General features: G+C 40.9%; 1 protein-coding gene across 1 annotated transcript in view; it reads left to right on the forward strand.

The window, feature by feature from the left end:
- The first annotated feature begins 9,555 nt into the window (after positions 1-9,555).
- tmeff1 (transmembrane protein with EGF like and two follistatin like domains 1) overlaps positions 9,556-23,866 on the forward strand; it is a 97,723-nt gene continuing 83,412 nt past the window's right edge. Inside the window, exon 1 of the mRNA XM_022761875.1 lies at positions 9,556-9,904. Within this exon, the coding sequence (XP_022617596.1) occupies positions 9,748-9,904 (157 nt within the window). The 5' untranslated portion in view covers positions 9,556-9,747. The remainder of the gene's footprint in view (positions 9,905-23,866) is intronic.

Genomic DNA, 23,866 nt, shown 5'->3' on the forward strand with positions numbered 1-23,866 from the left:
CTTCACAAGGACAAATTACAGAAACACACACAGTGATCCACTGACTGAGCATCAACTATCTTGTTTGTCTTATGAAGGAACATTCAAAACAACCTGACAACAATCCTTCTCTAAACAAGGTATTTTCATCTTCCTGCAGGACACTGGCAGTCGCTTTGCTGCGCTGACACCCTGCGCTACAGCCAGAGACACTTTCACAGGCGCACTGAATGGATGGAAACACAAACTGGTGTTCCACCATTGCAAAGCTAGGCTAACCACACCCTAACTCTGAGATTGATATTGATCTTGTAAATATAAAAAAAAGAAATTGATGTCTGGATCAAGCTCAGCTCTGCAGCAGATGTTCCTTTTTTGGCGTTTATCTCATCACATAGAACATTTTATATTGTAGTAAAGTTGTAAAAGGCTAAACAGAGTGCCGCAGGAATGAGTCCTAAAACCTGGAAGTTAGTTAGCATTCCTGTTCCCTCCTCCTGAAGTCTGGGTTTTTGGTTAGATGCCTGAAAGTCTGTGGTTAACACAAGCTCAAGACATTTTCACGTTTTATTCTACAACATAAAATACGTCAGTAAATACTCCAGTCCTGATTTCTTGAAGCTTTCACGTCTGTTAAAAAAGGCCGGCTGCTAACAAGTGTGTAAATGAGACTACAGAGGTTGTCGGGGACGTTAAACATCATCATCACGTTGAACATGAAAACTGATCTACTCACCAGTCCAGCTTTACAGCCTGGAGTTTATACAAACTGTCACTAACTGTGTGAGAGGAAAGGCTTTTGTAGGAGAGGACAGAGCTAAAGCAAACTACAAGGTGAAGTTTAGTGGTGGAGATGCTGAAGTCATGTGACCATGGTGTAGTTGGTTTATAGCCTAACATTAGCTTTTTTTGTTGTCCGGCCATCGTCCGTCCGTCTGTCCATTCCCGTGGACACGATTTCTCAGTAACATCTTGACAGAGCGGTGGTCAAAGGTCAAAGGTCAAAAGTTAAAGGTTAAGGTCACAGTGACCTCTCAAACGGTAATTTCTTCAAATTTGTTCAAAAAGGTTAACCTGGAATGAAGAATGAACTGATTAGATTTTGGAGGCTAAAGGTCAAAGGTCAAGGTCATGGTAACCTCGCAAAATTCTGAGTGGAGGAGGCAGACACCCACCAGGAGGTGATTCTGGTTACTTCTGCTGATTGTATTTAGGCTTCAAACATCATGAAGTGGTGTTCATTAGTGAAGATTATCCTGTCAGTATCATAAACTGCTGTTTGTCACACAGTTCATTCACTGTAATAATCCAAAAGACAATGTAAAAATCCCATTGGCTTTCTGTGGAGGAAACCAGGGTGCAACAACATCTGGTTTGGCCCTGCAAAGATACATCATCCCTTCTGCTCACTGTTAACCTCTTTTTTTTATGCCTTTATTTGATAGTACAGTGGAGAGACAGGAAATGGGGAGGCAGAGAGAGGGGGAATGACATGCAGCAAAGGCCGTCCGATGTGGGGCTCGAACCGGGGCCGACTGCAGCGAGGACTGTAGCCTCTACACATGGGGCGCCTGCTTAGACCACTACGCCACACGACGCCCCAACCTCTTAAACTCTTAACCGTTGTTCAACCATTGTTCAAACTTAAAAATTCCAACTCAACTTTTGTAAAAAAAAGGTATAAAATGATGCACAGAGACACAGTCCTTGTTGTGAATATTACACTTGGTTAAATTATTGATATACAAAACAGACTGGGACACATGTTTGCTCTGTAGCTCAGTAACTGGAGGGGAACGAATTGTTTTCAGATTTAACGGAACAAATTAGGAAAGGTTAAAGACCAACCAGTGTCCTCCTAAATGAGTTATGTCACAGAGATAGACAGAAAAAGACAGACTGAGGACACGACCTGTGTGTCCTCAGTGGAGTCTCAGCTGCATCACTTGTCTCCAGGAGAACCTCAGATTCTCAGATTAAACGGCTCGTTAAGACTTTTTTCCAGCACTTGAGGGGATGTGTGGTGATTAGCGAAGGGTTAGACTCGACCCCCCTCCTCTACAGCCCTGCAGGATGGTTTGGATTATCCACCCCTCTCTGCCACCCCCCCCCCCCCCCCCCCTGTTATCAGCAGCAGAGTGGGTTGACAGTCCCTGGTGGAAGAGCTCGTGCTACAGATGGTGGAGGAAATTAGAGTCTGCACGCTACAATCAGGATCAGAGCTAAAACCCTTGAAAGCAGCCGTGTTCCCCTCAGGTGGAAGTTTCTGATCATCACTGCTTTAGTTTGCAAACGTTTAATTTGACTTTATTTATCTCACTCTGCAGCTTCATGCTCAGTTTAGTACTTCACTAATTCTTTGACTCCATTTTTTACTGCAGGACTTGTAGTCATTCTAATTTTTCCTGGAGTAACAGCGCAGTGTTTCCTGCTCTTAAATTATCTTTCGAGACATCCTCGCAGTGACGCCGCTGCGAGACGACAGACTCCCAGTGTCTGCCAATCCACAACAAACGCACTAAGCCAATTAGAGATAACTATCATGGAGCTTAATCGAATTAGTATTGCTGATTCGCCATCCCTCTCTTTCCATTTGTGCCATGCAATCCACACGACATCCCCTCTCTCCTCCCCCCTCCACCCCTCCCATTTACACTCCATTACAGCAGGCAGGCGGCCCACCAACAAAGCCCCTGTGTCTTCATGTAGGGAGGAGACGTCCAGGCCTCAGAGCCAGTGAAGAAACTCGAGGAATTCAAGTGTGTGAATGTGTCTAAATAAAATGTGTGCAGCAGCGAGGTTACACAAAGGTTCAGCCCATATACAAATGTAATATATGTACATATAATGAATTTCCATATATGAAATATACATTTTAATTTAAATGTAAACATTTAAAATTATATATGAAACCTGTTAGAAATTGGAACAATTTCATATATTGACATATATATCTGGCCTATACAAATATTTACAATTATGTATGTATGCTTATAATGTAGCCATATGTTTCATATATCCACCCCAAAGCCTGTCAATATATGTTGATATTATAAACAGTACGGTCCAAAAGTCTGAGACCACTTTCCCAGAATGTGAAGTTAGACATTTGAAAATTTTAAAAGAGAAATGAATAAGAAAATCATATATAACATGTAGCCTATGTTGTTTTAATAAAAACATACATTAAATAAATTAAATGTATAATGTTAACACATCATATTAACATGTGTTCAATGTAAAAATTCATCAGATATTTTAATATATGTACATGTACAAATTTTACTATGGGTATTTCATATATGTTATAAACTCATATCTTCATATATCCAGAGGGTGTACATATGTGATAATGATATAGGTGACATATATAGCAACATCACTCTTGGTATAGGGACATATACTGTATGCCATATATAACATTTCTGTATGGGAGATTTCACAGTTGTGAAACTCTGGATGACACGGAAGGCTGCACCTGCAGAGACCTTTAAGTCACAAGGACAATTTTATGTCCTGAAACGCTCGGCCAGAATTCATGTTTATTAAATGTCAACATTGATGAAATTTGTGCACGAGTTCTCGACATGATCAGATTTTATTTCCAATTGAAAATCTTTTCTCCACAAAGAGGAGGCGTGGTTTCTTGACCGGTTTCCAGACAGTGATTTACAACCACAGGCTTTGAATTTATTTCTGAAAATCTTATTATATCTTTGTTGCCCAACCTATCCCAAGATTCACTACGTGCACTGGTAATGGAAGCAAACAACACTGAATGAGAGCCTGAGGATTACACTGTTAAATGTTAGTATTGTGTTTCAGCTCAGTTCAATAGCTAACGTTACAGCTGTTAAAACTGAGGACCTTAAAACCTTAACTTTTTGTAAAGAAAAAAAAAAAAAAGCACATTGTCAAGGTTGCTAAGCGACAGGAGCCGCACTTTGCGATGCAACAGTAAGGACGGGCACAGCTGGGGAGGCGAAACAAAAATCCTCCATAGACCAGACCGTCTCATTTCCCCTAGCCCTAACCCTAACCCTAACCCTAACCCTAACCCATTTGGCCTTCTTGGTCTATGACGGGCCACACTTTGTAGACTGCGTCCTCCTGCTACCATGAACTTTACAAGTGTGGATAACAGACATTCACACTGTTGCACTCAGTTGTTCTCATGAGAAGTATTCAACATTTTATGCCTCGGTACAGTCTGGCCCAAATATCACTATATACGATATCATCGTGTGATGGGGGGGGGGGGGGGGGGGACGTCTGTCCACTAATGAGAAGTTACTGAGCTGGGGAACAAATTCACACCCTGGCTCCTTTCTCGCCTCCACACCGCCGACCGATCACTGTGGATCGTTGGTTTCACGAAGTTACTTCAAGGGTCGGACACAGCTCCTCCTATCAGAGGTTTATAGGTGGATTTTGTTTTTTTTTACATTTTACTGTTTAGTTTCTTCTTTTTAAAGTTTTCATCTTGTTTTCAGATAAATACAAAGTTTTCATTGAATTAAATAAAAAGTAGTAAAAATTGAAGTAAAAAGCAGACAATGTAAAAATAGAGAAAGGCTTAATCTAACACAACATTTAGTACCAGGACACAAATAATTTCCAGTTTCCTATATAAATACACAATTTAATACTAGACTAAAAGGAAAATAGTTATTTTTCTTCAACACTAAACGCTCTTTAAACACAAGTAAATATTCATTAAATATGTATCAAAGTGTAACCCTCCTGAGAGACGATCAGGAAATCACCCACCGTTACTGAATATAGAACAGGCCCGGTCGGAGCCAGGTGAGCTGTGGTTCTCTGTTGTGGGATTGAGACATATGGTGGGAGGAATAATCTGACAGCGACTGCCGGACGACCACCGGGCCTCAGTTTAAACCAAAGCTGATGAAGCTTAGTGAGAAATTAAGACAAAACCTTTTCAGCAGATCAGAGAAGCGGACGAGAGACCAGGACCGCAGGACCGTCACACGAGTCCTCTTAATGTCATTCATTCATCTTCACTGTCGGAGCATCATCTTCCTCGTCCACCACCAGCAGAGTGTCTCTGTTTATATGTTATCCTTCACGTTTTTGCAGAACATCAAACCTCTGAATAGACATTCTTTGGCAGATGTCAGGTTGATCTATATCCCTGATTGGATATTCCTACTCTGATCAAACGTGTGATCAATCGTGTGATCAGTGAAGTCACTTGATAAATGTATCTCAATGTGTCATGAGCTGGGTCTTGGTTACTAGAAACCAAGTCCACCCACAAAACCGTCTACGACCCAGCGCAACCTCGTCTGCTGCTCACGATATTTCATTTGTCTCGGTTTCTTTTTACAAACCCAGTGAGCACAACCTCTTCACTCGCTCTACGTTCAGCCACTGAGCAGCTTTGGTCTGGGCCTCGCTCAGGACCGTCTCAGTCATTAGTCTCTCAATCTGTGTGGGGTTTTAACCTGCCCGGGCGCCGGTCTGCCTCTCTGATCTTTGGCCCAGTGTCAGCCTGAAGTGGAGTGAATCAGGGAAGACTCCTTCCTCTCTGCTGTGGTGTCTCCTTCCACACCTTCTGGAAGGTCTCTGCCTCCGTCCAGGAAGCTAATCAGCGGTGTTGTGAGTGATTTATAACAGGCGCGCTGCTCGCCGCTGTCTGGCAGGCGGTGATAGCGCCCGGGAGAGCTGTTAGAGCCGCCGGCGTGGAACCAACCGTGTCCAACAGCACCACAGAGGACTCCACGCCACCGCCACCGCTGCTGCTGCTGCTTCTGGATGATGTGAGGAAAAATCTAAAGTCTGAGCGTGATAGAGAGACGACAAACCAACAGCAGCTGGATGAAAGGCGGTGTGCCAAATGAGTCCACCAGTCTGTCTTGGTGTGGTGCCAGTGGAGCCCAAAATGGAGCCGCGAGCCAATCTGAGCTGTGTAAATATTAATCCAGTCAACATGGAGGGGGTCTAATGAGTCATGTTGGGTCCTGTTTAAACAACCAGCTCAGGTGATGACATAGTGGTGATGATGAAATCCGCAATTTTAAATATTTCACATGAGAACAAACCGATCTGTTCTTACATCATCTAAACACAGCAGAGGTCTGAGGATCAGGACCAGGACCAGGACTCGAGTTAGACTGGGTCCATATTCAGGGGTGGACAGTAACTAACGATATTTACTTCATTGCTTTATATTTTTGAAATATCTGCACTTTACTTGAGTATTTATTTATTTATTTATTTATTTTTTTGATAAACTTGACTCTTACTTTGAAGCTTTTTATCAGTGGAATAAATTTTATTTTATTTTGAAAAATGTGACAGACCATACACTGTGTTTATCACAGGACAAAAACAATCACAGCCAACTCCTCCACCGTCAGTCACGTTTGAACCTGTCAGTGTCGTAACCATGGCGACGTTAGATAAAGATGAGGCAGAAGATTCTTCAACAGAGACCCTGCTCTGATCTGAAGTCTGTATTTGAAGGTTTAGTTTGAAATGTTTGCTGTGTTCACCACCACCACGCTTCATCACTGACTAAAAAAAATGAATTGTCCAACTTGAGAAAACAGGGTTTATCAAGGTTTGTGACGTAGTTTCTGTTTTTATGATGTGGATGGTCAGATGACTTCTACAGGCTGTTCATTCTCCAGGTTCTACAGCAGAGGTCTTCAAACTTTGATCAAATCAAAGGGGCTGAGAGTTCCTCATGTCTTATATTACTGGTTACATTTACTCACATATCGTATCAAAACTCTCAAACTGGTCTCCTGCCTGTGTATTTGATTTAGTTCATTTGGAGTAGACTTACTGTATGAAGTTTTGTTGCTTCAAGTTTGAACTATGCATCCATGGTTTGTACTTTATTCTCTGAACCTTTAGGTGAGCGACCCTAAAACAGGGGGGAGCTCGCAGGGCCACATGTTGGAGACCCCTGAGCTACAGTCCGTCAGTCAGCAGGTTGTTGTCATTAGGTTCTGTAAATGTGGAACAATCCAGCAATGTGTTTTTTTTCAATAAAAATTTTTTTTAAACATGAACTCAAATAAAAAATCTGACTGAACAACTTTCACTTGTATTGGAGTCTATTTGACCCTGAATGCTCTGACTCCAGTGATGGAGCTGTCTCCACCTTTGTCCATATTACACTCAGGTAGAGTCTCTGCTCTGGTCTGTGTTTCTAATGGATCCAGATCAAGTGTTGTCATCACCCCAGCAGAAAACATTTGAAAAAAATTACAAGACTTTTACTTTTAAAATACAATTGCTTCTTTTTAATATTTGTGTGGAGGTAGATTTGTCTCAGTTTTATTTGTGTGAACAACTTGACAATCTGTGTGTAAATGTGCAATCTGTAAATATGAAGCACCTTCCACAAATACAAAAAAATACATTTTGTAAACTCACAAAAATATCTTGCAAATATAAAGCAGATCTGCAAGTATACAAACAAATCATATCTGTAAATACATTTTATTCATTTACAAATAAATGGGAAGTATTTGTGAATATCTTCCTAACATTTACAACTTTCAAACAGATATTTGTGAATAAAATTTCTATTTGTGAGGCGGAAAAGCATTTGTGGATCTCAGTTCTACGCTTGTGGATTTACATTTTACACACACAGAGTTTTGAGACAAACTCCACTGTCATTTCTTTACCATTGAGTTTATTGTAACCATTCAGTCCATTTGCTATGTACAGCATAATTGGTAGAAAATATCATGACAACATGGAGGCTATACTCAGTTGGCAGTTATCTTCCTTTGTCCTGTACACTCACTGGAACGGCAAACTCATCTTACAGGTGGTAATAGTGACTTCTTATTCATGCACTCATTTACTGTGTATAATTTTTGTTTTGGTGAGTAACATAAAGGGAACTACAACTGGCACTTCTCCATTTAAAGCTTTTATTGTAAATATCCAGTTGGGAGGCAGCTAGCGGCTAGCTTGCCCCCAGTGGGCCAATAATAATAATAAATGTAAAAATACAGAAATAGCAGTTTTTATTACCAAAATATTTTTATTTTACATTTATTTGTGTATTTATTTATTTCGGCATATATTGATTTATTTTATTATACTTATGTAATTTTTGGTCCCTCATAGTTTTCTGCTTTGTATTTGTACACAGATGTTGACACAAAGACACTTTCACAGTGTCTTTGTGTTACCTCACCACTAATGTCATTTGTTCACAAATTTAAATCAATCTTTTTTTTTTTTTTTTTTACATATACAAATCTCTTCAACACAAGCACAATTTCTTCACATGTGCAAACTTGAATTTCTCCTGCATATTTATTTTACAGGTTTTTAAAGTACATTTGCCTCGCAACTTTCCATTACAGGACATTATAGGCAGCCGTTCAAAATACAGTCCCGAGTAACAATTTTACTTAAAATTCATTTCACTTCCCATTACTAACTGAGTCAGGTGGAAGTTATGCACATGTATGTGTTCTAGGATTATACTGGATTTTTACTTGTACTTGAATGTGAGCAAAGCAGTAGAAGCAGTCAGCAGGTTCCATTTGAAAGTATTTAATCTGTTGCTTGCCGTCAGTCAGGTGTGAGTGGTTATATTTCTACAAATGAAAGAAACATCAATCAATACATCAATACATTCTCACGCTAAATGGGCGATATAACCATGTGAGAACAAACCAAGGAGATGAGATGTACTACTTAACAACAAAATCAACATGACTTGAGGAACTATTATGAAATAAATTCACTCAACACACTCAGGGACAAAGGTGAAGGGCAAACAGAGAATGAGCTCAGGACACAGAACAAAGAACACTCAGGTCACCTGTGTGAGCTGGCCAGTTAGCACACCTGTTCTCCTGCTGCTCTTCAGCTCAGCAAGGTCAAGGTAATTAAAAAGAAACTGCAATAATCCAATTGGCATCTTCATTGTCACATCTGAGTTTAAAGTCGGAATTCTAAAAAAAAAAAAGAATTCACCTGTGGCCCTACTCCTAAAACATGTACATCCCTGATCATCCTATTTTCTGCATTTTGCAGGTTCCATTCAATATTAAGGAGTGCGTGCGTGCGCGCGCGTGCGTAAGGGGCGTGGAGGTGGAGGGGTGTGTATTGCATCCTCTCACGTGACCAGCCTGTCTGTCCTCTCCTCCTCAGTCCAGATCTCTTTGTTGTGGTTGCAGCTGCTGCTCTCTTTACGCACCGCGTCTCCGCTCCGCACCGCACCGCACCGCTCCGCCGGAGCCTCGAACATCCTCATATATACCGCGCGGAAAACGCCGCCGGAGCGCCGTGATACTCACTCGTCCTGGGGGATCGGGACGTGCAGGGGTCGTTACGTGTTCGACGTCCGACAATTATAATCTGTATCAGACAAAATCTGACGCGGAGCTTCGGTGCGGAGGAAGGACGGACGGACGGCGAGGATGCTGCCGCTGTCTCCTCTGCCTCTACCCTGGACGAACCGGACCGCCTCCGAGGCTTCCTGAACGCGGAATCAGGCGAGGAGCTGTCTACACATTCCTCCATCGTCACCACAGACTTCTGCACTTTGTCTGCTCCTCTCTCTCTCTCTCTCTCTCTCTCTCTCTCCGGTCTCTGGCGCTCTGCTTTCAGCGGGGCACAGCGCGAGGCAGCCGGGGTGTTTTCTGCTGCTTCACCGGGGATTACAACGCTAGACTGTCCGCACGCCTCTGCACCTGAACCGAAAACCGAGTTGAACTGTCTCAGCCGGTGTCTGGAGGTTGGATCATTATCATCACCTCCATTATGATCATGGTGTCAGGCCCTGGGAGGTGTCCCGGCGGGGTTATCCGGTGCCTGGTGTCCGCCTGTCTGCTGTCTCTGCTGCTCTACCTGCCTGAGGCGCGGGCGTCTTATTATCCACAGAGCGGGGAGTGCAAAGGCAAAGGGAAGGACTGCACAGGTAAGAAAGCCGCTGCTGCTGCTGCTGCTGCTGTGTGATGCGTCTGGTGTGGGTGCACCTTGTAAAATAATCACTTTCATATGGGAGGGAACGAGCTGCACCTGTGGGTTCACACTGCAGGGAGAAACCAGTGATGTGGATTTAAGATGTCTCCTGTGACTTCCTGTGTGTCAGAGTTTATTGTGACCTTTGCACCTCATGAGGAATCATATGAGTCTAATTATAGAAGAGTTCTCTGCGATCGAGTGTCTCATGTTGCTGTTGGTGTGTTTGTGCTCTGCACTGAAGTTTCCAGCCCAGTGAAAGATCTGAGTCTCATTAATGTTCCTGCAGAAAATCAATGTTATGTCTGTAATATTGAGTATTGGAAGGTAACTGAAGGTATTTGGACCTGCTGCAGTATCAATACATCCTGACAGGGATGGAGTTTATGACATTTATTGCATGTTATCATCATTGTGTTAATGCTGGAGACGTGTAGAAGCTTCTGAGGGTCAGATGATGTTCAACCACAGCGACTTTATCTTGGCATTTTTAAATATTATTAGTTTGTCACTGACAGTTTTGGTCATGATACGTTGTTTTAATATGAATACTATGTGGTGGCAAATGGAAATTTCAGTTTCCACAATATAAAAATTTGGATGTTTTTTGTGTTTCATCTAATTTAAATTTCAGTGTTTTACAACAGTTTTATTTATTGAGCACATGTATTCATCACAAATAAACTCATTGCAGCAGTACGATAAATACCACGTGCGGATGCAACAAATGAAAGATGAACAAGTCACTTTAGCTGTAAAACGAGGCAAATCTTAATATCAGTCTCATATCCTATATTTCATATAGGAGGTGGTTTCAAAGAGCTTTATAGACTTTACATTTCCCTCGAGCCAAATGACATCAGTGAATTATGCTCCCTGACTTCAGCACCTGCCTGTCTGCAGTCACTCAATGGATGAGCAGTAATGTTTTAAAGTTGGCCCCAAAGCCAAAAGAGACACTTTCTACCAGGCTTGGAAACTTAAACAAGCAGAATAAAATAGAAGTAACAAGTCCGGGTGTCATCTTAGATTCTGATCAAAACAGCTTTTCTTACACTCTTTTTACTGGTCTTCCAAAGAAAGTCAATCGAGAAACTGCAGCTAATTCAGAACTGTGATGAAAAGAAGGAGAGAGCAGATTACTCCTGTACTGGCTACACTACACGGGCCCCCTCTAACCTAAGTCCTTCCACTTGTATATGAAACTCTTAATGGTTTGGCACCCTTTACATCACTAATGAACTGTCCCTCTGCCCTTAGAGTTTCCAGGGACAGTCCCCTGTTTTGGTGGCCTTTGGTGGCTGGAGCTGTCGCCCAAAATGTCCCCATATTTTACTGTAATTAAAAATAGTGTTGCGCTGGCTGCTATAGCAGCTTCAGAAGTGAAGCTAAAACCAACAAAATATAGTTATCCAATTAGGTTTTTATTTTTTTTTCGTTGTTGTCTCTTGGCAGAGAAAAAGTTAGCTGGCTCACTCGTTGGTTAAGAGTTCATAACTGGGCAGTAAACTAACAAAAGCAAACATACTCACAGCCTCCCAGCAGAAACTTGAACATTTTTATGTGTCATCCGACTGTCACTTCACATGACAATATTCACCTTTTATGAAAAATGCTTTTGATTCTTTTGATCTGTGGACCCTTATGAACTAAAGGAATATAAATAATTGAGGAATAGATAGATAATAGGACTTCAGGACTGCTTCAGATAACACTTTCTTAAACTTTAACTTTACAATTCAATGGAAAAACTAATAAAAAATACATTAAAAATATATTTTACATCCTAATATAGACAATTAATACAATATAAAAATTTATAAAAATAAATTAGATCAACTATGTTGTAACATTAGTATACTTCTACAACCTACTGAAAACTAAACGGGGTGAAATTTGTTGTGAAACGAAATGTGGCACAATAATCTTTTTATCTCGATTATCTTGTTTTCATAATCATTGGAAGCCAAAACCGTAATCAGAAATAAAATTAGATTAATCGCCCAACCCTAATTTGAAATGATTTTTTCACATTTAAAAGTCCAAACTATTAGTAACTGCATTGATTACTGAGAAATACTACAACATAAAAATATTGGTCTACTTTCACTAGTACGGTATCCTACGCAATATTGTGTAATGTTATCAGCAAAATGTAATAAAAGTAAAAGTGTCCATTACATAATCTGGCCCCTGTCATAGTATTTCAGAGAAATAGTTTATTATTATTGATGCACTGACATTTAAGCTGAATATATATATATATATATATAATGCTGTAGCTGGTGGAGCTGATTTGAACCACTTTATATGTACATGTATATTCAGCAGGTAACACTGCATTATATTTAGATATATTAGGACAACAGGTACAAATCTCCATTAATAAAAAGCTTAAATGAATATATTAGAGGTAGAGAAGTGTTTCTGTCACTCAGCCTTCCTGCAATATATCCTGACAGCGATTATAGACCCTGCTATCTGCAATCATGTTTGTATCCTGCTGCATTAATATATAATATTCATGAATTCATTATAGTGTTGTCCTGCTCTTTCTCTTTAGAGTTTTTAAATTAAATATTTAAAAGAAAAAAACAGCAGTCATGTAAATGAGTGTTAGCTGTCACTCTGGAGTGTCTGGAATAACCTGCTTCCGCCATGTTTTATTAATGAACCACTGAATTGGCTTTTTCTTGTGCTGTTTGCATTGAGAAGTGGAGCGTTTTCCTCACAGATGAGTGACGCTGCCATCCTGATCCCTGCTCTCTCTCTCTCTCTCTCTCTCTCTCTCTCACACACACACACACACACACCCACCCCACACACAAATACCTATAACACAGAAAGTGTCATACACACACACACACACACACACACACACACACACACACACTGGCCGCTCCATGTTGCACTGTACCGAGTCTTGATACCAGATAATTGACTGCGCTGCTCTCAGAACCGTTGTTTGTCAGACAACAGAAGAAAGGAAGGCTTTTACAGATGCAGGAGAAACGGAAACAGAATGGCTTGTGGCACTTTGTTGGAAGCAGTGGGCCGATGTGTGCAGAGTTTGAAGGGAAAACACAGCCCTGGAGAAACATCAAGTATTTATAGCAAACCATTATTCACTGGTATTATGGCCGTACTGTAAAACATAGTGTGTGGAGAGTGTGGTTATGGGCTGTCTGACGTCAGTTATAAACCCCTCAGAGGACGATTTGAAGCCTGGAGTTTACTTTTCCCATTTGCTTCCAACTTTTGTAGTTACTTTAGCCAAAAAATACAAATTTGTGCAAAGAACATGGCGCCTGGGTGAAGATGAGGTGAAGATACAAGCAGCAGCCAACATATTATGTATTTTTCTTATTGTCATCAGATCCTGTGTGCAGAATCAACCCAACAGTGTGCTAGACCATCTCTTCACTTTCTGACTTCCCTCCTCTGTCCATTGGCTCCTATTGATGATGTAAATGTAATGTGATGTAAATCTTTAAAACACTAGTTTCATTTTGAACTAGAATCACCACCTCATGGTTGTATCCTTTCGCCAACCAGCCAAGCCGCAGGAGAAACCAAATCTTGCAAGGTTGAATGGTGAGTCCAGGTGGGTGGGGCTTGTTGCAAGGCTGAGGAAGGTGACTGATTTGTTGTGACATCACAAAGTTCCAGAAGTCCTGACGGCTGGTTTTAAGGCTCAGTGTCTGAATACAGGCTGTGTGCATTTCTCTGTGGACTGAGGCTTTGATACTTTCACAGTATTAATATAGAACCTAGACCTGATCTATAATCAAACAACACATGGACATCTACCTTTAGACTATATGGAGCTTTAATAGTTTTTGGAAACAATGGAACTCTATGGCTCAGAGGAAGAAGATACATCAGGCTTTGATATAGAGCTGCATTGGTTAGTTGTTTTATCGATTAGTCAAACAATCAAAAATTAATTAGAAACTATTAAAAAAGTCAGTTTAATTGATAATGAAAGTAATCATTAGTTGCAGCTCTAGTAGGAAACATCTTGATATCTTCTGACAGACATATTAAACACTGGGACTCCGAACTATTGTATTAAAAATATATTGACATTTTATTTTCTAAAGAGAAGCTGGAGCTTTTCAGATTCACTTCACCACACTAAATGTCATTTTGCAGGTTTGTGGGTTCAGCTTTCCAGCTGAGTCTGTTATCTCCATTGTGTCAGATTTGCCATCTTTTATTTTACCAAAATAGAATCAGTGAAGAGTTGGAAATGTTTCTTCAGCTCAAACTGTTTCATATTTGTTGTTAAGACAAACTGAGTTGGAACCAAAACATCTTCAGTCAAAGTTTAGTAATAGAAAACATCAGCACATTGACAACTGTTCCACCATCACAGCAGTCCAACCTGGACAAACAGTTATGGGTGACCTGCCCTGACAGACAGAAGTCATCTTCAGTCTGAAACACTCGGTTATTGACGTTCTGTCCGTCTCTGGTGTCGATCGTCTGTGAAGCACTCTGAGAACAAATGAAATCAATGGGTATGAATCTCTGCCTCTAATCTCCGCTGTGAATGTTCTGCACATGTTTGTCTTTCTGGCAGCTGGTTTGGACCATAGCTCTGTGCGCCACATGTTTGTGATGTGTCATTTTGTGGTGCATGGAGGCATTGATTCGGGATATACATCTGACACGACTGATCGTCTCCACAGTCTCTTAGATTGTGATTGTATCGATTGCTTCTCGTAGCGCACAGTTAGTCTCATCCAGCAGGTATGATTCAGATTTGATGGGTTGAATAATACCAGGCCTTGCTGCCACGATTCACATTTTATTTTAATTTCAAGGAGCTATATGTAGGTTTTCCTATTGCTACATAGCTAATGTTAGCATTAACAGCTGTTTAGCTTCAGTTGTTGTTACATTTACAAGTTCAAAGGGTATAATAAGTCCTCTGAGCAGCTACTTCGTCAGGGCAGCCTGGACTCTACAGTGACTCGGTATCAGAAAATGATTAGATGGACCAGAGCGAGCTGGTTAGCATGCTAACTTCAGTAGAAGAAAAGAAGTGATAGAAGTAGACAGTAAAGGAATCACTGAGTTATCATCAATTCAATCTGGGATTCAAAGTTCTTTATACTTCCCCAAATGTGTCCGTACGCTGGGACTGACCACAGATACTGGTCACGTCATCTAAGATTGTGACTGGAGGATGAAGTCTGTGAAATGACTTTGCAAAGACATGAGAGAAGTTTGTTTAGAATGGCTTCTAGCACAACAGATAACTGCACATTTCAGTAGAAATGTGGATACAAGTACTAAACTTGGCACAAATCCACCTTGGGTATTGCTCTTTTGATAAAACACACAAAAAATTCAAGATGGCTGACATTTCTGGCAAGGAAATTTTATTTTTGCAATAAATTCACCCACAGTTTTCCCATATGAATGACCTAGGTGTCAAATCATGCATTTTAACAACGTTGAAGGCGAAATTTGGTACACTGTAAAAAATGAAATGAAATAGTTTACCTACATTTTACAGTTTTACAATCTTTTTAATTGTATTTAAATGTCTTTTTACTTGTGTTGTTTTTATTTTCTGTCTTGATGCCTTTTATGCTCTATGTAAAGCACTTTGAATTGCCTTGTTGTTGAAATATGCTATACAAATAAACTTGCCTTGCCTTACAAATTAAAATTCCTGCTGAATTAGAACAACCATAGTGAGGGACAGGCCAAAAAACGTTGTCAGTATAAAAATGATTAAATTATTGTTTAATTGGCATTAAGAATTGTGAATTATTAAATTCTCATAGTCAAAAACATAGGATTCAACTACAAAATCATTTAAATCTGTTCAATGGGTAAAACTGTGTTAAAAATAAATGTTTCCCATGCTGGACATGGTGGCCATCTTGGAAAATGGCGGCTTTTTAAAATTTCAACTGGCTAATGGGAATTTTCAAATGAATGGCCTCAGAGGGAAAAAACAATTTTGATACTTGTATCCCCATTTGAAAGATTATTACAGTTATCTGCTGCACTTATCATAAATGGAAATATAGTATTGACTCAAATGGCGCATAAAAGAGAGATGACCTGACAAATATGCAACACTGATTTTTCGATGTGGATTTGGTTGTCAGGGACAGTCTGGCAATTCATAGACTAGTCACATGACTGACGATAAACTTGTTCACAAGACACAGGAGCAGGGACAAACTGGACGGCACTTTAAATAGCCTCAGACTCCACTCATCACTCATTCTGAGGTTTTACTTGAGTAGGTTTTCCCAGCCCCACTGCTCCACTCTGAAGTTACACATCTTTACTTTCTGTAATAAATCTCATAAAATGGCAGAACTTGGCCGAGTGCCTGGATGAACCCCAACAGGTACAGTGTGAAGCTATGAATCGAGAGCGGTCATAAACCAAACTCCACATCTGTGTTATTTCTGCTGAAATGTCGCCTGAAAACACATCTGTAAACTAGTCCTTGTAGCGACAACAGGAAACGACAGCACAGATGGTTTTCGAAGTAATTGGGAAGCAGCGCGCTCACCCTCGCCGGGATAGATGAAAACCTCCTGAATAATGTGACCCTCTGTGAGGCTTTTAAACGCTCGCCTCCTGGGAGAGCCCCTTACAAACTTGTGAAATCTCTCTGCCTCGGTGGCTCATCCGTGTTCATCAGCCCTCCTCACCTCCTGCCGTGACGTCTGGTGGAGGGAAACTCCATGTCCACGGCAGACATCCCGCAGCAGGCATGATTAAAATTTCAACAGGAGCTCTGACATTAACGGAGCTGCAGATGAATATTGATGTTCTGTCTACGCTGTTTACAAGTTACACTCAGGCCATTTAGCAGGGGCTCTCATCCAGAGCAGCTGATGATGAGAACAACAGTAATCCTTCTGTGGCCCAGGAGGGATGCTGCAGAATAGTGAAGAGCAGGTAGAGAGCTATGAATGTGGAGGGAGTTTTCGAGGAAACGCCGTGGGATGTAAGGCTCTTTGGCGTGGAAAGTGTTGCTGTTGCCTTTCTGGGATTCACTGATATAAGGACGCCTCGGTGGGCTCTCAAGAATGGCCCTTTGTGCTGCTGGGAAATCAGCACGTAAATAAACGGAGGGCGTATTCTGCAACATGTAACCAGGATGATCGGCCTGGCAGCGGGATGCTCAGTTACAGAACAACCTTAACAAACGGTTGATACCGAGCCTTTGCTGCGTTTGATGTGTTTGACTTTAAGTGTTCGGTTCACATCATGAGAAACCTGCTGGAGTGTCTCCATTGTCTCTATATCTATTTGTCCACGTGCACGTTATTGAAAGTGATAAACTTGAGAAGCAACTTGTAGAATCTGTGTCCTTGGTGCTTCAGACGATCCCCAGACCTCAGTGTGAGCAGTTGTCAGGGAAACGGTTTCTTCAGCTGGAAGTGGCTTCAGTGAAAGCCCGTCTTTGAGCATTGTTCAGAACAACCAGGACATTGTCTCTGCAAAATGTTTCCGCCGAATTCTGAGCCAGAACCAAATGAAATGTCATTGACTTCATTGTATTGGAGATTGAAATCTCTGAGACAGAGCTCCCAACAACTGAACAACCAAAACCAGGTGGATGGACGGTTTGATGGATGGATGGATGGATGGATGGATGGAGTCAGTTATCAAAATGGGTGATTTTCTGTGTTTCTCTTGTGTTTGCCATTTGCAGCATGTTGACAGCATTTCTCTTGATGTGATTTCTCCTTATTTACTTTGCTTTTATTAATTCATTCCATTTTTATTCAGTTGTCATTTTACCTTTCATAAACTTTTGACTTTCTGTCCTGCATGTGAAAATATTCAGTCCTCACAAGAAGCAATGCCAGCAGTGAAAAATGGAATGCTCTTTAAATAGAAAGTTAATAAACTGAGTAATTGATATGATGTAATTAAAATATATCCTGTGATACTTATTCAAAAGATTCTGACCTGAAACACATCTGAATATTGAGCATAAAAGTTGATTCTTGAGCTCCAGAAATTGTTGGTAAAAGGACCCTGAGGTATTTTTTTTTTTGCAAATGGTCTTAATATAGTCTGTTGATATCACTGTTGATATGACTAATATTAAATGTTACAACAATGCTTTATCAAACAGAGGCAACTGATGGCGTAAACACAGGAGGGAAACTTTATTTTTTTTAATGATCTTTTCCAGTTTGTAGAAATGTAAACTGACCATGTTGAAGGTGTGTGTGTGTGTGTGTGTATATGTGTGTATGTGACACTGTTTAACAAGCATTTTATTCCTCATGATGGAGCAGAAACAGATGATAAACGACAACATGTTCCTTATGAAAAAATATCAATGTATTCAAAGAGCAGCAGACACCAGCAGAAACAACAACATTAATCATGTTTTTGGCGCAGTAATGACACCACCCCCAGGTTTTTACATATCAGACACTTTTAAGTATTTCCATGCAGATGCGGCTGATTGATGACACTTCACTTGCTTTAATAAACACGAGGACAGGCGGCAGTGGGTGGTGCTGAGATTATTATACTCAGAATCTGTCTTTTGCGCCTCATAAAAAGTTCATTTCAGAGACTCTTCCTCTCTGTACGTACAGTCACATCAGGACAAAATGTCCACAAATGTTCACGTCTAAAGTACATTCCACCGTTAAATCTGAACTAGGTATCATGACATATCAAGGCTGAGATATTCCTCTGATGATAACACTGAAAAAAAAATCCATCATCCCAAGATATTTTGTCTATATAAAATATTAACGCAGGAAGAGTCTTTCACCGACAGACAAGAATGAGGCAGGTTGCTTTTAAAAAAAATTAGATTTAATGACTTGGTTTCAGACATAAATGCCATGATAGGAATATTTTTTCAGTGTCGTCACAGAAGTTTTGTGTTTGGTTTATTCTGTGGCTTTATAAAGTGTCTAATCCGGAAGCAGAAGTGTCTTTGTAGCCAGGTCTGTTTTTCATGTAGCTGGAGGAAGTTAAAGATGGAAACCTCCTCCCGTGGCGGCTGTTGACTCCTGCGTCTCAGTCAAGGACGTTTCCTGTCGTCCCTGGAGGTTCGGAGATGTCAGAGCTCGACTCTCTGTTCGCTATCATCACCCGCTCAAACTCCCCGTCACTTACATGACTGACAGGAGCCCTCAAACAAAATGCAGGTTTTTAAGTCCTGTGAGACCCGGCAGCATCGATCTGGTAAACAGAGACTTGTCAGAAGGTCTGGAGACGCGTGTCGAGTTCATTTCATAATTTCATGGTCTTAAAAGGCGTCTGAGTTATGTAATGAAGTCTGGAGGGAAATATAGAGCATGTTAACAGGTTTAGTATAGACTGATGACGGTGACACACTTTGGATTGTTACTTGTCATCTAATCAGTTTTATGAAGTTTGAGGACAACTCTATGTATGGATATTTGAGCCCTGTAGTTCCTATAACTAAAACAATGATAGTTTGTGTTTGTCTGCTTCCTGTTTCAACGTGACACAAAGCTGGCGTGTGGCGTTGAAGACCTTGACTTTTCTGCACAGAAACCTAACCAACACCTTTGGCATGAACTGGAACACCGACTGTGAACCAGACCTGATCAGCGGCATCGCACCTCCATGATGCTCTGGTGTCTGAATGGGAGTAAATCTCTGCAGACCAGAAGAGTGGAGGCTGTTAGAGCAGAAGGTTAATGATCATGACCACATGAACACATGTGGTGTGATGTTCGGGTCTCCACGTCGTCTGTGGTGTAAAATATTGAGGTAACAAATAGGTTGTTCTCATCAGAATCAACATTGCTGCTGTTTTAGCCTTGCTAGCGTCATAACTCTAAGGATGGCCATATTGGTTATTTGGCTGACCACTTTGGTCCAGATTGAAATTACCATGCAGTTTTCTGCAGACATTCATGGTTCCCAGAGGATGAATCCTAATAACTCTGATGATGCCTGAAATTAAAATTTGGTAGATATGCAAGGATGCAGTGTGTGAAACCGACAAACTTTGGTTATCCTCTGTACATTGTTTCTTTTTTTTTTCAAGTGGAACCAAAATATGCACAGATTTTTATGGTCCACAGAGGATGAATACTAGTAATAGTGACCCTCTGACTTTTCCTGTAGCGCCACCATGAGGTTCACCTTTGTGGTTTTGAGTGAAATATCTTGAAAACTACTAGAACGATTTTAATGAAATGTCTTTTCAGACATTCACGCTCCCCTCTGGATGAACTGTAAGTGACTTCATTGTATTTATTGTAGTCATACTGACTTTTCATTTAGCACCATCATCAGGTCACATTTGAATTTGTCTAATACTTTGGTTTATGATCAAGCACCTGCAGAATAGAAGATGGTGAATATGATAAACATTGTACCTACATGTGAGCATGTTAGCATGCCCACGTTAGCATTTAGCTTTTAGCTGCTGCATGGCCAGACTGTTTGTGTTATTTGATGACTTTCAGTGCAGTTTTTCTCAGTGTTCATCTCAGCATAAAGTCGTTTTTAAAAGTCAAAGAATCACTAAGAAAAATGAAGCAAAATGATTTTTGGGGAACATGTGTCAAGGTTTCTGTAGAGGAGAGACAGATAGATTCTGTAGTGGTTGATATTAGTTTTAAATAAAACCTCTTGTGGACATTAATTGATCCTCAAGGATAAAACCACCATGAGGTCTTGGTGCTCTTTTAGTCAGAGAAACTGCCTGCTCATTTTGAGTTGGAGCATCCTAAAAACGAAATGCCAGGACCAAGTGTGTATGACAGATTATATTTTTGAAGGCCAGATTGGATCAGCCTGCGGAGGGTTTTCATTGATGTCGCTTCACTTTCTCTGAGCGCCGCTTCGCTCCAGCTGAGAAGGAATTATCCACCGATCAGTTTTGCCGGCTGAGTTTAGGGCAAACCAATTATCTGCAGTGCTACAGGGTGACAGGCGCTTTTAATTGTCTTTCATGAGGCAATAAAAGCTGTTTGTCAACTGGCTGCATGTGTACTTTCTAAATCTGCCATGGTTCTCGGAGTTTAATTAAGCCTGGAGGATAAAACGTGTTGAAAAGTCAAGGTGCTCTTCGGGTGAAGCCACAGCTGTCTGTCAGGAGAGAGTCTGTCTATGTCAAACTGTCTGGAATTGTTTGTTGTCGTTGTTGTTGTTTGTTCACATGTTGACTCTCTGATTCACTTTCTGAGTGAATATTTAAGCCCCATATTTTCCCTCGTCTCCTGTCTTTTATTTGAAGTGTTGATCAATAAGAAAATATATTTGTGGTTTTAAGAACCAAAAACCATCTCAGTGTAGTTTTATATCTCCTCTCTCAGGCTTCTCTCTGGAGCTCTAGTAACAACACGTCATTGAGCCAATCAGAAGAAAGGAGGCTCTGAGACTCTCTCCTGATTGGCTCACTGTTTTCTGAGTGATCCAATAAAAATATAGCAGATATCAGTTAAACAAACCAAATCCTGCAAGGTTGGATGGTGGGTCCAGGTGGGCGGAGCTTTAGGCATGGTTGAGAGCGGTGACTGCTCTTTTGTGACATCACAAAGTTCCAAAAGTCTTGACGGCTGATTTTAATTACTTTCACAGTATTAATATAGAACCTAGACCTGCTTTCAAATCAAACAACACATGGACATCTGCCTTTATACTACATGGGACTTTTAAGTCTGAATATTTCAGTTTTAATCATTACAATTCATTAAATTCTCAAGTAGAATCCAGTTTGTGGTTTGTTTTGAATGAATAGAAGAACTGGCTCATTAGCATTAGCTGTGGGGACACTCCAAACACTGTGGGGACCCCAGCCCCGTCAACCTGTGACCACTTACACACTGCTTGCATCTGTTTACGAATTTGTTTTTCCTCCTTGTTCTAGTTGGATTTTGCTGAAAAAGCAATTTAGAGGAAAATCTGAAAAAATGATTATTTTGTGCAGCAAAATATATTTCTGCCTTCCTCCCCTGTTAACCCCTTAGTTGGGAACATCTGGTATATGATAATTGGATGTACATTCATCTTCTTATAGCAGCAGTGTCATAAATTTGACATTAGATTGGCTTTTTAATCAAAAAGACGTATGTACCTTAGCCATACATTAGCTAGTGCTAAATGCGAATGGGGGCATGCCAACATGCTCAAATGCCGATGTTTAGCAGATACAATGCAGATACAATGTTAACCACATTCACCATCTTACTTACAAAGTACTAATTCTGCAGTTGTTTGGTCATAAACCAAAGTATTGGACAAATTCAAATGTGACTTGATGAAGGTGCTAGATGAAAAGTCAGTTTACTACAGTTCATCCTGAGGGGAACATGAACATCTGAACCACATTTAATCACAATCCATCCAACGATTCATCCACTGCACTGAAAACATGAATATAAACCCCACGGTGGCACTAGAACCAAAGTCAGAGGATCACCTGAACAAACTTTCACACCAAATCAAACCAGTAGTTGTTGAGGTTTTTGGCTTGGGACCAAAGTGTTGTTTCCTTTAGTGAAAGACAAAAAAAAGTTTTTCACATCTGTCATTTGGGGGTTTTGTGTGTAGGAGCTGAGAGAGCTCTTATTCCTGGGTGTTGCCTCTGTTTCAGAACAACTCTCAGAACTGTCCTGTCATTAGACGAGTGATTTGTAGTGGAAACCTGCAAACACCTAAAACCACAATCTGTGAGGCCAGCAGCGTTCATGGAAGGAGCACTCATCAGCCTCTACATGTGTTTGATTAGCAGTGGATGCTGCAGTGACTCACAGTAAGGTGATCTGGCAGCTCTACAGGTGTGTTGTAGCCTGCAGGCCCTCAGGTGCACATAGAGCCCCCCCCCCCGCCCCCGTTGTTCTCTAGCTCGTCTCCGTCGCCCCGCAGCGCCGGCTCTCAGCCACTACGTAACACTCATGTTTGCACTTCAAACGGGGCTAATCTCAGTCAGCCGCAGCCTCAGATCGAGTTCTCTCCTAAAAATGTAAATCTTGACACCTTCCGACCGCAGGTGAGGACGTGTGGAGCAGCGAGTGTATGATTGATCCACTTCTTTGATCTCGCTCTCGTTACTTCAGATTATTTTCACGGTGATTCTACTGAAGGAACATGAAACCTCACTTCCTGTAGGGGATGATGTTTTTTGTCTCCTTACTCTTTGATTGCCACCTCCTCCAATGTGAGGTCATGGGTCACAAGTCAGGTCAGCTAGAGAACAGTACAGTACAGCAGTGCAGGAAATGACAGGGAGTCACTATCCTGCTCAAAAACAATTTACCTGACCTTTTCACCACTATTAACTGTGAGAATTTTAACCTTTTTAAAATACATCATTCAACCGAGCGCTTCTTCAGGTGTGTTTTTGTCTGTTGCAGACTCACACCACCAACATCATTACTGTGATCATGGTGGCGCCAGAACAAAAGTCAGAGGATCCATCTTCTGGGATCATGAATATCTCAACAAAATTGTACACAAAAAGCATGATCTTGTTGTTAGAATTGCAATGTAATCATTTTTATATTGTTTAGTTGTAGCAATGCTCCACACTCAACGTTTACAAAGGCTAACATTAGCTCAGCTTACATAGTGACAGCACATAATGGGCGCTGGGTGCTCACAGCATTAGCAGGCTACTGTCATCACCATCCAGTCTGTCAGAACATAACAATGACTTTTTAAATGAATATTTTCACACCATGGGTCTCTCACCATGTTAGTCAGTTTAAACTGGAGTGGAATTTCATTGGTAGTGGTACAGACTACCAAACATCTGGTATCGTGACATCCCTAGATCTGAGAGACAGCTCGTGTCTCACACCATTTCCACGGGCTGACACGTTAACACCAGGGCTGCTTAGTAAAATTTTACATTGACTGGAGAAATGGCCCAAACAGACAGTAGCAGTAGAGCAGGTTGGCCATCCTTGGTGGTCAG

Source organism: Seriola dumerili, unplaced genomic scaffold, assembly GCF_002260705.1.
Source record: "Seriola dumerili isolate Sdu_G_001 unplaced genomic scaffold, Sdu_1.0 BDQW01000432.1, whole genome shotgun sequence".
Classification (NCBI taxonomy): domain Eukaryota; kingdom Metazoa; phylum Chordata; class Actinopteri; order Carangiformes; family Carangidae; genus Seriola; species Seriola dumerili.